The sequence below is a fragment of the Myotis lucifugus genome, unplaced genomic scaffold (assembly GCF_000147115.1).
Source record: "Myotis lucifugus unplaced genomic scaffold, Myoluc2.0 scaffold_96, whole genome shotgun sequence".
NCBI lineage: Eukaryota > Metazoa > Chordata > Mammalia > Chiroptera > Vespertilionidae > Myotis > Myotis lucifugus.
Window position 1 is genome coordinate 110601 of NW_005871144.1, and position 14254 is coordinate 124854.

General features: G+C 43.9%; 1 protein-coding gene and 1 long non-coding RNA gene across 2 annotated transcripts in view; one reads left to right on the plus strand and one right to left on the minus strand.

The window, feature by feature from the left end:
• Positions 1–11945, minus strand: part of GABRR1 (gamma-aminobutyric acid type A receptor rho1 subunit) — a 14572-nt gene extending 2627 nt beyond the window's left edge. Inside the window, exons 1-7 of the mRNA XM_023756502.1 lie at positions 11833–11945; positions 9157–9263; positions 7581–7648; positions 6455–6678; positions 4032–4114; positions 3480–3620; positions 1362–1514 (exon numbers count right to left, since the gene is read on the minus strand). Coding sequence (XP_023612270.1) covers positions 1362–1514; positions 3480–3620; positions 4032–4114; positions 6455–6678; positions 7581–7648; positions 9157–9263; positions 11833–11936 — 880 coding nt within the window. The 5' untranslated portion in view covers positions 11937–11945. The remainder of the gene's footprint in view (positions 1–1361; positions 1515–3479; positions 3621–4031; positions 4115–6454; positions 6679–7580; positions 7649–9156; positions 9264–11832) is intronic.
• On the plus strand, positions 16–7105 carry LOC111826686. Its single transcript, XR_002830045.1, has 3 exons — positions 16–293; positions 1329–1647; positions 4469–7105. It is a non-coding gene; the product is annotated as an uncharacterized LOC111826686 (long non-coding RNA).
• Positions 11946–14254: the final 2309 nt, after the last annotated feature.

A 14254-nucleotide genomic window follows, 5' to 3' on the forward strand; every position in this document is an offset into this window, starting at 1 on the left:
ACATTTTGGCAGCAAGACATTTATTTCCATTCAATTGTTAAAAGAAAAATTACATAAACGTTTCTTGTAACTACTTCTCTAAAGAAGGAAACAAGTACTTGGGTTTACTTGACTATTTGTGTCCTTGTTGCTGTGGTCTCGTCTTGTAGTTCCAGGCCTGTATCATCAACTATCAGGACACCTCTGGCAGACAACCCCCCACCCCACCCCCCACCACCCACTGGACCTGCCTGCCTATTCAGCATGTCCATTTTATCAAAGATGATGATGGTAACCTCATTTAAAGGAGACAGGTATTTAAAATTAGAATGTATATATATTTTTTCACACAGTAACTGTTTAAGCAACAGAACAACTGTTAAAGGACAGGGCATCTGTCAGTGGAAATTTGCTTGGGATTTCAAATTAAGCTCAGAACATTTGCTTGCAAACACTAAATCACAGGGGATTAGGGTCATCTTAAGGGCCAGCTCCAACCCAGTTTCACTAAAACCTGGTGGGTCACCCTCTCCCTTGAAGCCCCTGAACTGTGTGAGCAATAATAGTGTGTGATTGAGTAGATGCAATATTTATTTATTTATTATTTTAAATAGTTTTATTGATGTTTAGAGGGAGAAGAAGGGAGAGGGAGAGAGAGAGAGAAACATCAAGGTGAGAGACAACAATTGCTGCCTCCTGCACGCCCCCTACCAGGGATCAAGCCCACAACCCGGGCATGTGCCCTGACCAGAAATGGAACCAGCAACCTTTTGGTGCATGGACTACGCCCAACCAGCTAAACCACACTGGCTAGGGCTAGCCAATGCAATATTTAAAATGGGGAAGAGCGTTGGTGGCAAATTGCTATAAATGGAATGTTCATAGAATAGGGGTTCTCAGATTTGAGTACACATAAGAATTAGTGGGAGAACTTGTTCAAAATGCAGGTTCCTGGTCCTCTCTCTGGATTCTCATTCTGTACATATAGATGATTTGCAGGATTCTTCTTTTTAAAAATTTCCCTTGGAGATTCTGTCACAAAGATTCCTTGGGCCACTTTTGAGAAAACCTGTTATAGAGTGTGATCTTTTGCAAGTGGGCAGAGAGAGCACCCACAGACCGAGATCACCCATCCCAAAACGAGGCTCAAATAGGACTGAAGTTGGAACGTTTGCATGGCACCGGGGGGAGGGGACCTGAAAACAATTTTTCTACCTGGATTTTTAATAATGGTACTTTACCTGTGAATAAAGAACTTGCAGTGTGTCCAAGTTTTAATGCCAAATAGTGGCTTACTAGTAGGACCACTTTGAAGGGTTTTATCTGGAAGGCATTATTTGTATTTTCAGATGCTTGGAATGTGCACTTGAAATATTCCTTACCTAAGGGGACTCTGGCAGGCACAGCTCTGCGGTCGATCCAGAAGGAAACCCAGGACAGCATGACCATCAGGGTGGCAGGGAAGTAAGTTTGGAGCAAGAAGAAGAAGATGTGGCGACGCAACGTGAAGTTAATGTACAGACGGTTGTACCAGCCTGGGGGACACAAGGAAGAAAATACAGCACACACCATAGCTGTTCAGCTCCTTCATAAATCAAATTTTATTCAGGGAATCATCAATGTCTTAGACACTCCACTGGAACCTGGCCATACCTTTACAAAGTGGAGGTGAGAAAAACCATGGAACGGAGTGATTATATGTTACCTATACCACACGGATGATTCCATCTCAAGAAATCTTTGACCCCTGTTCTATACACAAAGGGAACCCCTTGAGAAGGTCATTTAGGGCTCTTGTTACTCACACGATGGACAGGACTCAACAGCATCACCATCACCTAAGAGCTTAGAAATGTAGACTCTCGATCCCCACCCCAGATCTACTGAATCAGAATTTTCTCTTAATAACACTCCCCATGTGATTCACACACACATTAAAGTTGGAGAGGCACAGATTTAAACAACCCCGTTTGGATGGTTTTTTGGAGGAAAATGTGTTTTAAGTTAGAACATCAAGCTAAACACAGCATCGCGTTTAGGAGCAGAGTGAACGATCACAGGTCCAGTCACGCTTCAGCTTGGACTTTGTGGTCTTTACAAGGGAAAAATATGCATGGAGGAGTTGAGAGGAATGGAGAACAATGAAAGGAAAAGGCAAGATAAGCTCAAGATGACAAGGACTGGAAATAAAATGGGGACTTGGCAACATTAGTTGGAAAACTTGGCATCCAATTGGCAAGTTTAATGCAACGTTTATAATTATAACAGTTCCCGAAAGTGATTGTAGAGGTTCTGTGGACTGAATGTTTTGTGTCCACCCCTCCACTCTCCTCCCCCCCGGAAATCCATATGTTGAAACCTAATGCCCAATGTGATGGTTTGGTAAGGAGGGACCTTTGGGAGGTGATGAGGTTGCGAAGGTGGAGCCCTCATGAATGGGATTAGTGCCCTTACACAAGAGACCACAGAGAGTCTGTGAGGACACAACGAGAAGGGGGCTGTCCATGAGAAGGGGGCTGTCATCAGACACCGAATCTGCCAGCACTTTGATCTTGGACTTCCCAGGTCCCAGAACCGTGAGAAACAATTTCTGTTATTTAGGAGCCAGCCACCCAATCTGTGGTATTTGTTAGAGCAGCCCAAACAGGCTAAGACAAAAGGGAATCTCACAATGCTAAAGGTTCAATGGATGGGGAGCCCCTGAAGAACCAAGATTCATGGGTGATATGTAAAGAAGATAAGATGTGTTAGATTGCCATAATATGTTGGAAGTAAAAGGTTGCCCTATGTTTACATCAGAAAGACTTAAAAGGTTGCACTTCCCTCTGTAGTCAATCATGCTATGTGTTAGCGATGGAAACTGCATAAAGATCCTAGCAAAATCATCCTGAAAGGTGATTTGTCAAGAAAGAGGCAAGGGCTGGAAAGAGGGGACCTCAGCTGTTAACTTCAGATTCCAGAGGGAAGACCACAGAGCATACCCTCAGGCAACAGGAGGTGGCAAGCCTGCCCAGAACCTTGGTTCAAAAAACAAATTGCCCACAGGGAAATGACCAGTAGTTCTTGCACCGAGGCTCACAAGAAGGATCTGTGTAAGCAGCACAGTAAGAGAAGATCCCTTAAGACTGGAGCCCCGTAGAGGGCCTGGCTGAAGCAGAGAGAATGTGAATGGAAAATGACAGACCTGAAATTGGACTGCTTCTTGCCTGCAGAGAACAGGGGGGTTGGTAATCATATCAGGGTGAGCTGCCTGATGCTAAACGGTCATTACTGATGTTTTCTAGGTTCTCACTTCTGATGCTTTGTTGACGTCAAAAAGTCACCTCCACCCAATGCTCACCACCCCCTGACCTGATTTAGCTTTCCCTTCTTTGGTGTCTAATTCGAGTGGCACAGGCTCTACTCACTTGGCAGCCAGTTCGAACCCTTTTTTAAAATAGAGGATGGCCCATCCCAGTCAGGCTAGCGCTCGCCAGACCCTCAGCCCACTCTACGCCCACCTGTGCTGCTGTAGAAGGCCAGCTTAGTGGTGGTGTGGAATTCTTGAATGAGGAACTGGGAGAGTGAGATTCGCTCATCTGTCTTTAATGAGTCATTGCCTTTTTTCCAGTACAGCATCAGGTCATCTTCTGTATAAGCATCTGAAAAGATGGGAGAGAGCATGAGGCATGTGGCGGTGGGAAGACACGCCTGTCTGTGCAGCTCTGTGGCATAGAGCTCCTAATTCCTGCAAAAGGGTTCACCCCGCAATTCAGCCTGCCATCTATTCAATTAAACCAAATGAAATCGCTGTTTCTGTAGATCACAAGTGGTTAAATAATGGCAGAATTGCATATGGTTTTCAGCCTTCAAAACCAGGGCAATTTAGCCCTTTCTTCTTTCCAAGTGTAGGGGTGCATCATTGGTGGCAAATGCTTTTACCACTCTCAGTGATAAGGAAAAGACCCAGAAAGAGACGGGAGCAGAACACATCCCTGTTCTGTAGGCCTCCCGCTGCTCCTGTCAGAACTACTTAGGAGCTGCATGCTAACGTCTGGCACAAGGCTACTCACAGCTTTCAATTTCAAGCGAGCAGGTTTGTGTGTCCAGGGGAAATCGGCTGAAGTCCATATTGCACATGGCGGTCACTGTAACCCTGAAAACAAGAAGAAACGTCCGGGTTCTCAGAGGATGCAAACTACAAGTGCACAATGCAAAACGCAAAAACAAACAGAAACGGCCTCCTTCTTATAATTCCTAAGCAATGCATCAGGATTTAGATGGAGCAGTTTATGAGTGATACCCTCCTTAGCATACTCTTAAGTGTTTAAGTTTAACCCCGGTGTCGGTGTGAGGCAAACAGAATGCTTCTGCTAACTCCTATCACGTTCATGCATTTTAAAGAAGCAATGATCTCAGTCAATATAACTGTGATATAAAAGTAACCATAAGACCGTACATATGCAGGCATACCTCATTTTATTGTACTTTACTTTATTGTGATTCACAGATGTGTCTTTTTACAAACTGAAGGCAAGACCCCCCAGCAGCAAAAAGATTATGACTCGCTTTATTGCAGTGGTCTAGAATTGAACCTGCAATATCTCCGAGGTATGCCTGTATTGTTCCTCTGGTTTGAGATAAATTCAAGTTCTTCTGTTCTTTTATTGATCATATTGATATCAATATGTTGATATTCAATATGTTGATATTGATTATATTGATATTATATTTGTGTACTATGTTTCAGAAGTAATATTAATGAACCCTTAATGCCAGTTGCCAAATGCAGCACTTTTTTTAGTGTTCATATTTTTATATTGATAATAATGTCTGCTAATGAATATAGATGTTTTTAGTGCATAAGCCCATGGAGACTATATAATGGAAAAACACTGAGAGATCTTAGTGTACCAACATGCAAGCATCTAATGGTTTTGTTTTATAATTACACAGGAAAACAGGCTTCTGAATCAAAGAATAAACAAGTAGATCATCAGTCATAGAAGAAAGCTTTCCCATCTTATGGCAGGACATGACTAATATGGCTGGTATTCAACATACTATTTTTTCTTCAATAACAGAAAATTGGCTACATAGAAGTAGAAAAACAGACATGGGTTAGATTACACCACAGACTGTGCTTGTTCAGTGTGTGGGTTGCAAGTGGAGAAGCATCAAGTCAGGATGCACCCACCTACATTCCGGTCCTCATACTCTTAACTCTTCCCAACAACTCCCTGGCACCCAGAATGCTCTTATTAGAAATGTATTCTGTTAATTAATCAATGAAAAGATGGAGTTGGAAGATGGTATATTAGAACATATTTTAGGAGTTAACCTTTTGCTGACAGAGTTGACAATATCCAGCTACTCTATGTTTTTCCCCAAATAAATCTCAAAATGGTAGTGTTTAGAAACTTAGGCCTCTTTTTTCCCCTTTTAAATCAAACAAACTCATGATTTTATTTTCAATAAAAGCATCAAGTCATCTGTTTTTAGGCACAAGGAGGCTCACTGACAACTTTGATTCTGAACACACAGGTCTTCCCTGCTCTTGTGCCCTCTGTTCTGCCTCATGCTGTCACATCCAGTGATGTGTTGAATCAGACATCTACTGGCTCATGAGAGCCGATCACTGCATTTTCAGGAGGTTTGCAAGCTGGTTGTTAAACATAGCCGTTATTAAAATTAAATTATATAAATTTAAAATTAAATAAGTTAAGCACTAAAAATAAACGTAATAAATATTCAAAACTCATCACTTCTGAATTATTTTCTATTATCTACACTCCTGAAGTTACCTACATCTACTATACTGTATTTATATGATGGAAATACTATCTAAAGATGAGCTACCACCCATTTCTTCCCAACACTGCATTCAGTGACATCAGATAGCTTGAAATCAGCCAGGATGGGCATATCTACACTACAGAAACTGGCAAATTCTGCAATCAGGGCTTGATTTATTGCTTTGCTGACTGTTTAGACTTAAGAAAGTGTCTAAAGAAAGCAGATTAAACCTAACAGTGTATTATGGCTATTACCATTACATGCAAAAAAAAAAGGGGTTTAAGGGGACCAGAGAGCTGAAGGAGGGGAGTCATTGAAAAGAATGCATTATTTATTTCTCTGACTCCCACTAGAAAAATAAAACTTTTATTATAGTAAAGGTTTTCCATTGAAATGTAACAGACAGGGTAGAACGTAAGTCATAACTATCAGCTTGAGGAATTTCCCCAAGTGTATTTTCAAGACTGAGTAATTCTTAACTCATGTGTAAGAGTCCATTTTTCTTGATGTTGAAAAGTTGACAGCTCCTGAAGAGTTAAAGGCCAGCTATTCAAGGCCAAAAAGCAAAGTACTTGTTGTAGAACCAGTGACTTTCTTGGTTAAGACAAACTGCTTGCCTTTCTTCCCAAGCTCGAGGTATAAAAAACATACCAACTCCGCAGGTAAAAGGGCCCAGAGGGAGGACGGAGCCGGGCCTCACCTGAGGCTGTAGAGCACCGTCCCGTCGGGCTGGACCCGCAGCATGACGTTCTCCGTGGTGGTGTCGTGGATGAAGGAGCGCTTGGAGTGCACAAAAAACATGTCGGGGACCCAGATCTTCTTCACCAGCCGCCCGTCAAACGTCATGCTGAGGTTGTTGGTGCTGGGGAAGGACAGCCTCTCGTCCTTCCAATAGTGCCTCAGGTAGAGGGTCATGGTGAAGTCCTGGGCAGAGGGCAGAGAAGGGAACCCCACACACTGAACCCACTGGTTGTCAGCAAGGCATTCTCTACCCCTGTGGAGCCATCACCTGGCTGGGAGTGAAACTGAGCTGCCAGCACTGTGCCCGCTGCCGCTGCCAGAGGGCTCCCGGGCGCACACACAGGGCAAGCAGGAGACTGAATGCCTCTGGAAGCAGCTCTCAACCGGAGAGTGGGGTTGGGGGCTCAGGGGGATGGATAAGTGCCCCAGCGCCCTGGATACTCAGTTGGGACAACCCTGAAGTGTGCTCCGTGCTGACTCCCAGAGTACCCCAATGGGACAGCGTTTCACCCCCCAATAGTAAGCGATGTGATGGCACTGCCCTTTTCGCTCCATTCCCTTCCCTGTCTCACCTTCCCACTCTCTTCTCATGTTTCCTGGAATCACCTCCCAAATAAACGCCTTGTGCTAAAATGCTGTCTCAGGTCTGCTTCTTGGGGGACCCAAACTAAGATAAGGCCCTCAAAAGTTCTGTAAGTCAAGAAGTTCTAGACTGTTCCATTTTTTAAATCTAAACCCAAAGGTGACAAAAAGGGACACTCTGCTTCTGCATTTCCGCAGCCAGACAGAATCCGCAGCAGTGGAAGGTGCCAGGCCACTTGGCAGCCGCAGCCTTGGGCCCTGCTGTTTATGTTCGAGAGCCTTTGCCCAGAGAGCACTTCCTGATGCCAGGAGCCGGGCCCAGGAGGACGAAGATCAACTGTGTCCTCTGGCTCTGCTTCATACCACTTGGGTGGCTTTCGGTAAGTGTCTTACTCTCCCTGAGCCATCTGTGCCATGAGTGTGGGAATGCCCACCGCCAGGGCAGAGCTCTGGCCAGCACCGGCCCTGCGTGGATTCCCTTGGCCGGAAAGAGAAGCACTTACCATATCGACTTCTGAGATGCTGTCCAAGCTTTCCACCTGCACATCCACGCCAACAGGAATGGCCGGACCTGCGGACAGGGAATGGCAAGAGCATTTAGTCTTTTAACTTAAACTTTTACTATGAAAAATTTAGGCATAAGGAGCATTCCCCCTGGAACCTCAGTGTATGTCGGATTTCAAGGTCTGGTGTTCCCACATGCCACGCTGAAGTCAAACCAGAGATCAAAGAATGGAATCATGGGCTGGCTCCCTGGAATAGTCCAGCAAAAGTCTAAAAATATATATTGGTCTTAATCATCCAGGTGATTCTGAAACAAGGACGTTAATATACCACATCCCTGGTTGGTTACACATGCTCCTGTAAAGCTACAATGAAGATCGAGGTCAAAGCTGATCAGAACCAGGTCTGGCCTGAGGAGTTACTCCTTAGCATGAGGTCATCCACTTTATTTTTTATATCTTCCTCCTGATTCTGCACCCTCTTTCATCGTGGAAGCCAATGCCTCTGTCAGGCCGTGGGAAAGGCATTGCTTGGTAAATAGGCACCCAGAACCTAAGTCATACTCAGATGATTTTCCAAGCCCACAGATCTGCATCTTGGCCCCGTGATGGAGTAGCTTGGGGGCGGGGGGGATGATACACCAGGTGTCCTTGAAACCATTAGATTTTTTTTTTTTTTGCATTTCTAGGTCATGAAAACTTAATATTCATAAAGGGTGAAAAAATAAAATGTTCTAAAGGGAGTGGGTTGCTGCCCCTTTTCCTCCCTGTTTTCAGGCACGTGGGGCAGGCACAGAACACACTTGGATCATCATGTGAAAAGGTGGGTTTGAATCCAACAGCAGCAGATTATGGACTGAATAGCGACTCCCTTCTAGAACTTGTTTATTCTTTGGGTGAAAGTGCTGGAAAACATAAAAGGCATGAGAATGATTTCTAAAATAAGTATTTTTTTCTAGGAAAAACACCCCATACGGATGAAATCCTATTTGACACTAAAAGGGCTGAAATCCGGCAGCTGCAGGCTAAGCTTCAAAGAGCTTTGGCATCCCACTACACTAAATGATTATTTTTCTCAAGCTATTTTCATTTAATTAAACCCAGCAGTCCACCCTCTGCCCTCAGATATGTACCCAGGGTTCTGTCTGCCAGCTCCCAGATGAGAACAAATTTAGCTCAAGGTTGTTATTCAGAGCATTTCCAGAGGCAGCTTTGGGCTGCAGCTGTCCTGTCTCCCCATGCCCTTCCCACAGCCAGCTGCTGGCTTCTCCAACCCTGAACCATCCTTGCCAGGACCAATGGCCTGAGGACAGCTCGGCCTGGCCACAGACCAGCAGGCACCTCCTGAGAGTGTGTTCAGCAGAGCCTGGGTGGGGCCGGGCAGGGCCGGGCAGAGCCAGACAGGACAGATGCTCAGAAGATGCTGGGGACTCAGTGCCTTGTCCACCAAGCACGGCCGAGGCAGACCTGATAAAGGGAGAGCAGAGCTGGGTGGTCCCTTGGCTTGACTTTTGCCCATAGACAGTCTGATGGACCCAAAGAAAGAAGACGATTCCCAAGAGCACACGTCTCATACCTCCGAAGCCGGGCCTCATGCTGAAGTCATGGTCATCTATCCGCAGAAGCTGCTCTGACTTTGTCAGTGGCGATTTGGTGATGTCAGGGCTTCGTTTCAGAACTGGGCTGCCAAGGGGAAAACAGGTTGATCACATATTCTAATTAAGCCGGATAAAAAACCATTTGCATTCGGGCTTGATCTTGACAAGTTTGATGGGATATGTTAATTCTTCTTTTAAGCTACTGGGTGTCCTCTCTTCCTTGCACCAGCTTTCTGGATAAATGAACTGAAAGTCCAAGACAGTGATTTAGAAACATGACTGAGGAGCTTTAAAACACCAATGTCCAGGACCCTCCTCAGAGTTTCTGATTTGGGTGGCCTGGGAATGGGGCCTGATAGCTAACCCAGCTAAATAATTTATCCAAGAGCATGCAAGGAGTAGGTGGCAGACAGATTTTGAATACAACTGAATTTCAACGCTTATGTTAAATCATCAAGTCCTCACACAAGTGTAAAGGGATAGAAGTTTTATTCCCCTTTTATAGTAATAAAATTGAGGTTCCACATGTTAAATCAATTGTCCAAGATTCTCCTGTTTTGTGCATGTGTTCGCCTTGCTTCCCATGTTATTTGTATAAATCATGAAAAGAAGCCTGGATACAAATGACCACCAACTTGTGAGCTTAGAATCTGGGTGAAATTAAGTGAGCCCTTGAAAAGTTTAGGTTACATAACATGAAAACTTAACCTGGCTGGTGGAGGGTCCTCAAGTTGAGTCCATCATTCTGGAAAGCAGTTCTGCCAAATAAGTCTGGAGATTTCAATGTTCTCAGGCCATTTGACCCTTTACTTCCAGGAGGTCATCCTAATTCAATAATTGTGTATGTAGACAAACATTCTTTTGTACAAAGATATTCTTACAATAACAAAGGAAGCAACTAGATGTCTATAAAATAGAGGAAACTGCTTGAACGGTGGTATGTTGTGCCTTATTATGCATATTATGGGTTATATGCAGCCATTCAAATGGACTTTACATAAGTAAACATGTTGACAAAGTCATATTAAATACAATAAGGTTACAAAACTATGTGCACAGAATAATCCCACACTAGTCAATATACAATATATACTTAGGTAAGAAAATACTGGGAGGAAAATGTACAAAAATGTTAAGGTTATTTCTGGGTTTGGGGATTATGGATGATTTCTGTGTGTTTTTAAAACTCTTTTCTCATTTAACAAAATTTAAATAATTGTCATGTATGTCTTTTATAATTAAAAAAAAATGAAAGTTCTTGTAAGCAATTTTTTTTTAAAGAAAATCTGTTTTGCTCTCCAGGACTTCTCTTTAATATTGGTGTTTATCAATAAGCCGCCACTCTAACTCCGGCTTAGGAGAGAGGCGGAGAAGTTTTTGATGACAACAATAGGGTTTGTTGCAGCTGTTGCTTTTAATCCTCATGAGTACAGTTGATTCAAATAATCTCTGTGGCTCCAACAGCTCCACAAATTCCACTGTTTGCTCAAGCAGCTTCTGACTCTGACAGAAACAGGGCCTATGGCTTGTGCACAGCCATCTCTCTCCGTGCCCAGGACTCGCCATGACCACTGGCTGGTTCAGCTCCCGGCCTTGTCATGTTGCTAAAGCAGCTGTAACCGGTGCTGTGAGCCACAGCCGGCTGTTCAGGAGCCACGTGTGCAGCGCTCTCTCAAACCCTGAATCGGGGCACTGAGGAGCCAGACACCCAGCCCCCCGCCAGCCCCAAACTCCAGAAAGCTGGACTTCCTTTATATTAATTTCTTTTCCAACCTCTATTCATATCTACATCCAGAGATAAAGACAGCTGAAGGTCAGTTTGGACCAAAGCCTGGGAAGGAACCAAGAGTCAAGCATGTCCGTACTGCCTCTATTTCCTCTTCAGTGAAGAGAGCGCTGGGTGAGGTTTTCTCCAAAAGTCCTGATTGATCGATGGGTGTTGGGCACGCACGGGTGCAGGTCGGCACCTACATACCAGCGCTGTCATCAGAGCTGCCCAAGTGACTCTGGGGGAGGGAACAGCAGCCTGGTCTGTCTAAGCTCCCTCCTCTCGGGCTGGTACGGCCAGGGTGGCACGTACCATGCTGGCAACGAGCAAGCCAGCCGGTCTGCAGGCAGCTCCGTCCCTCCCCCTCCCCATTCACCAGGAGAGAACAAGCTAATGATCCTTCTAGCCATTTGTTCAAAGCAACCTGCTTTGTTTCCTTTTAAATGATTTTTAAACGGACCCGCAAATCCAGCAGAAATAATTGGAACTAATGGGATCATTCTCACTAATTTGAGGTCCCAGTGGTTGAGAATTTGTAGATTTGTTCCAACTTAGAATGCAGATATCAAATAATTTGCCTTTAATTTTTTTTTTTTTTTTTTTTTTTTTTTACAAATGTGCCTATACTGTATTCGTTTTTCCAGAATTTATCTCTCACCTGGGACAATTCATAAGAGATTTAAGAATATGCAATGATAGCAATGTATCTGATCTGGCATCATTTAAAAATAAAACATAATTCTCACTTCCTAAGAGGAGGGAAGCAGGAGAACAAAGGGAAAAGGAAGGAAAAGGCATCCGCAGATAGCACCATAGGCTGGGAAAGGTTCCAGGACAACATCGTAAGCCTTTTCCCTACGCCCTCCACCCCTAAACGTCCACTCACCTGCCTTTCTTAGACATCTCCTGGCCTTCTCCTCCTCGCCAGTGCACTCTGCTTTCAGTGGCACAAACCCATCCCCACCACAAAAGGAAGACGCCAGCTTTCATGTTCTGGACAGCCAAATCCAAGCAGTTCTCTCAAGAAACAGCAAAAAGGAAAAGACTGTTATTTTTCTCGCTTAAGACATTATTGGTCTGTTCATTATTAGAAGGATATTTGCTCATGCAAAAAAACCAAAACACAACAAACATACTAACCCACAGCATGTAATCTGGAGAGCAGGAGAGAGCAACTTCCACTAAACCTATAAATCCTCCTACGTCAGATGTCAGGGATTTTCTGAACTGAAGTAGAAGTCCTGTTTCCCAGTGGAACAATTATTTTGACTGGTCTAAATTACTTCATCGTCAGATGTGGTAAATATGTTTGTAAACATCTATATTTTCTGGTCCAATGAAGAAGCAAATAAAAATGAACCAAAGCCATTTCCAAACTGAGAAATGTCAGAGGTGCGGAACTGCTCCTATGCCACATGAATGTGCTCCTTTCTGCATCTATTTTAAGCTTCCAGCAATTATCATTTGCTTTAGCTGGATTTGGACAGCTCCCTGCCCCCACTCTTTCTGCCGTTGAATCTGTGGAACCAGGGCTGGTACTGGGCACAATCAAACCATGAATGCTTATTCAATCATCTGGTGATTCTCTGAACAATCCCTCAAATATTTGGGCAAAAATCCTTGGGAGTTGGGCACCTTGGTCTCCTTCCTGTGAGGCAACCCTTATGTCTTGTTTTGCAAGCTCTTTCCAACACACTAGGTTTTTAAAAATGTCTTTTTTTATTTAAATGAATTAGAGGTTATAAATATGAATGAGCAATGAAGAGTCAGTATGAAAAAAACACACATATATAATCCTCCACCCTCAAAAAAGAGAATGAAGAAAGGCAACACTAAGGATTTCTACTTTTAAAAAATACCATGGCTTGCTATTTTAGATTACTTGAATTTATCCCTCTCTCAGGCTGGAAATGAGCGTACTTATGAAGTACAAGGCACTTTCAGCAGGGTCATGGACATCTTAGATGGCTTTGAACTTTTCTTTTTGCAGGGCTTTGGACATTTTTGACTTGCTGTACTGCACTCTCTTTTGGAGATAATCCCTCTAAATTATAGATCCGTCTAGGAGTAGGAACAAATAAATATTTATAAAGTGCTGTGTCAATGAAACACTAATATCACAGAAGTAATATGCAACAGTATCCTCAATAAATGACCCATGGAAAACTGAAGGGAGTCCATCAATGCATACAGGTACGCTTGACTCAAGCTGGCTTAACCAAAAATGTGTTACCTCACAAACCAAGAAGTCCAGGCCACGGGTTTTTTTTGACTTAGTGGTGTCATCAACAAGCCATCCTTTCACGTGTCCTTTTTCCTCTGACCATCTTATTCGCACCTGCAATATGGCTGCCAGAGCAATGAGTCTCCTTGCTCGTATCCAGTGTGAAAGCCAGAGGGCAAACCTCTTCCCAGAACGTGGAGGATAAGCCCTTCCCTTCAGTCTGACTGGGCCGAGGAAGGTCATCAAGTCCACCCCTGGACCAGTAAACTTTATCAGAGAAACATGTGCTTGGATCGGCTTAGACCAGTGATTTTCAACCAGAGTCACAAGTTTTGTTTTTTGTTTTTAATTTATTGTCTAAAGTTTTACATATGTCTCCTTTTTCCCCGCTTGCCCCCCCCCCATTCCCACCCTGGGCAAGCCCCCACCGCCTCAGTGTCTGTGTCCATTGGTTATGCTAATATGCATGCATGCAAGTCCTTTGGTTGCTCTCTAAACGCTCCCCCCGCCCCGCCCCCCCCCCCCCCCCCCTGGATAGAGCGTCGCATTGCGGACTAAAGGCTCCTATTTTTTTTTTTTTTTTTTTTTATGTTTTTTTTTTGCGGGGACCTCCCCGAAAAGGGGGTGCCGGAGGAAGGTGGACGATCTCACTCAACAAAGTTTCAAGCTCGCTGTCACTCCCCCTTCATCGCTGGAGAGGATCAGAAACATATATTTATTAAAGAAACAGAAAAGAGAGCCAAACATTGCTCAGGACCCAAGGACTACCCGGAACAAATCTAGGAAAATCCGTGGAGGAAAAAATAATTCTATATCCTTCCAACACTCTTCTAACTATTGAGAAATATGAGAAAAATTCCAAACTCATTTTATGAGGCCAGCTTTACCATGATACAGAGACAAAGACACTACCGCGGGGAAAATATGGCCCATATCTTCGAATAAACTCACATTAAAATACTCTCGACAAGTGCTAGTTCAACAAATTTAAGAGCACATAAATGGCATATAGGACCGGAGCACGTAGGATTTAGCCTTTGGGATGCAAGAATGCTATGCGGTGCAATAAGAATTAATGGGGGTG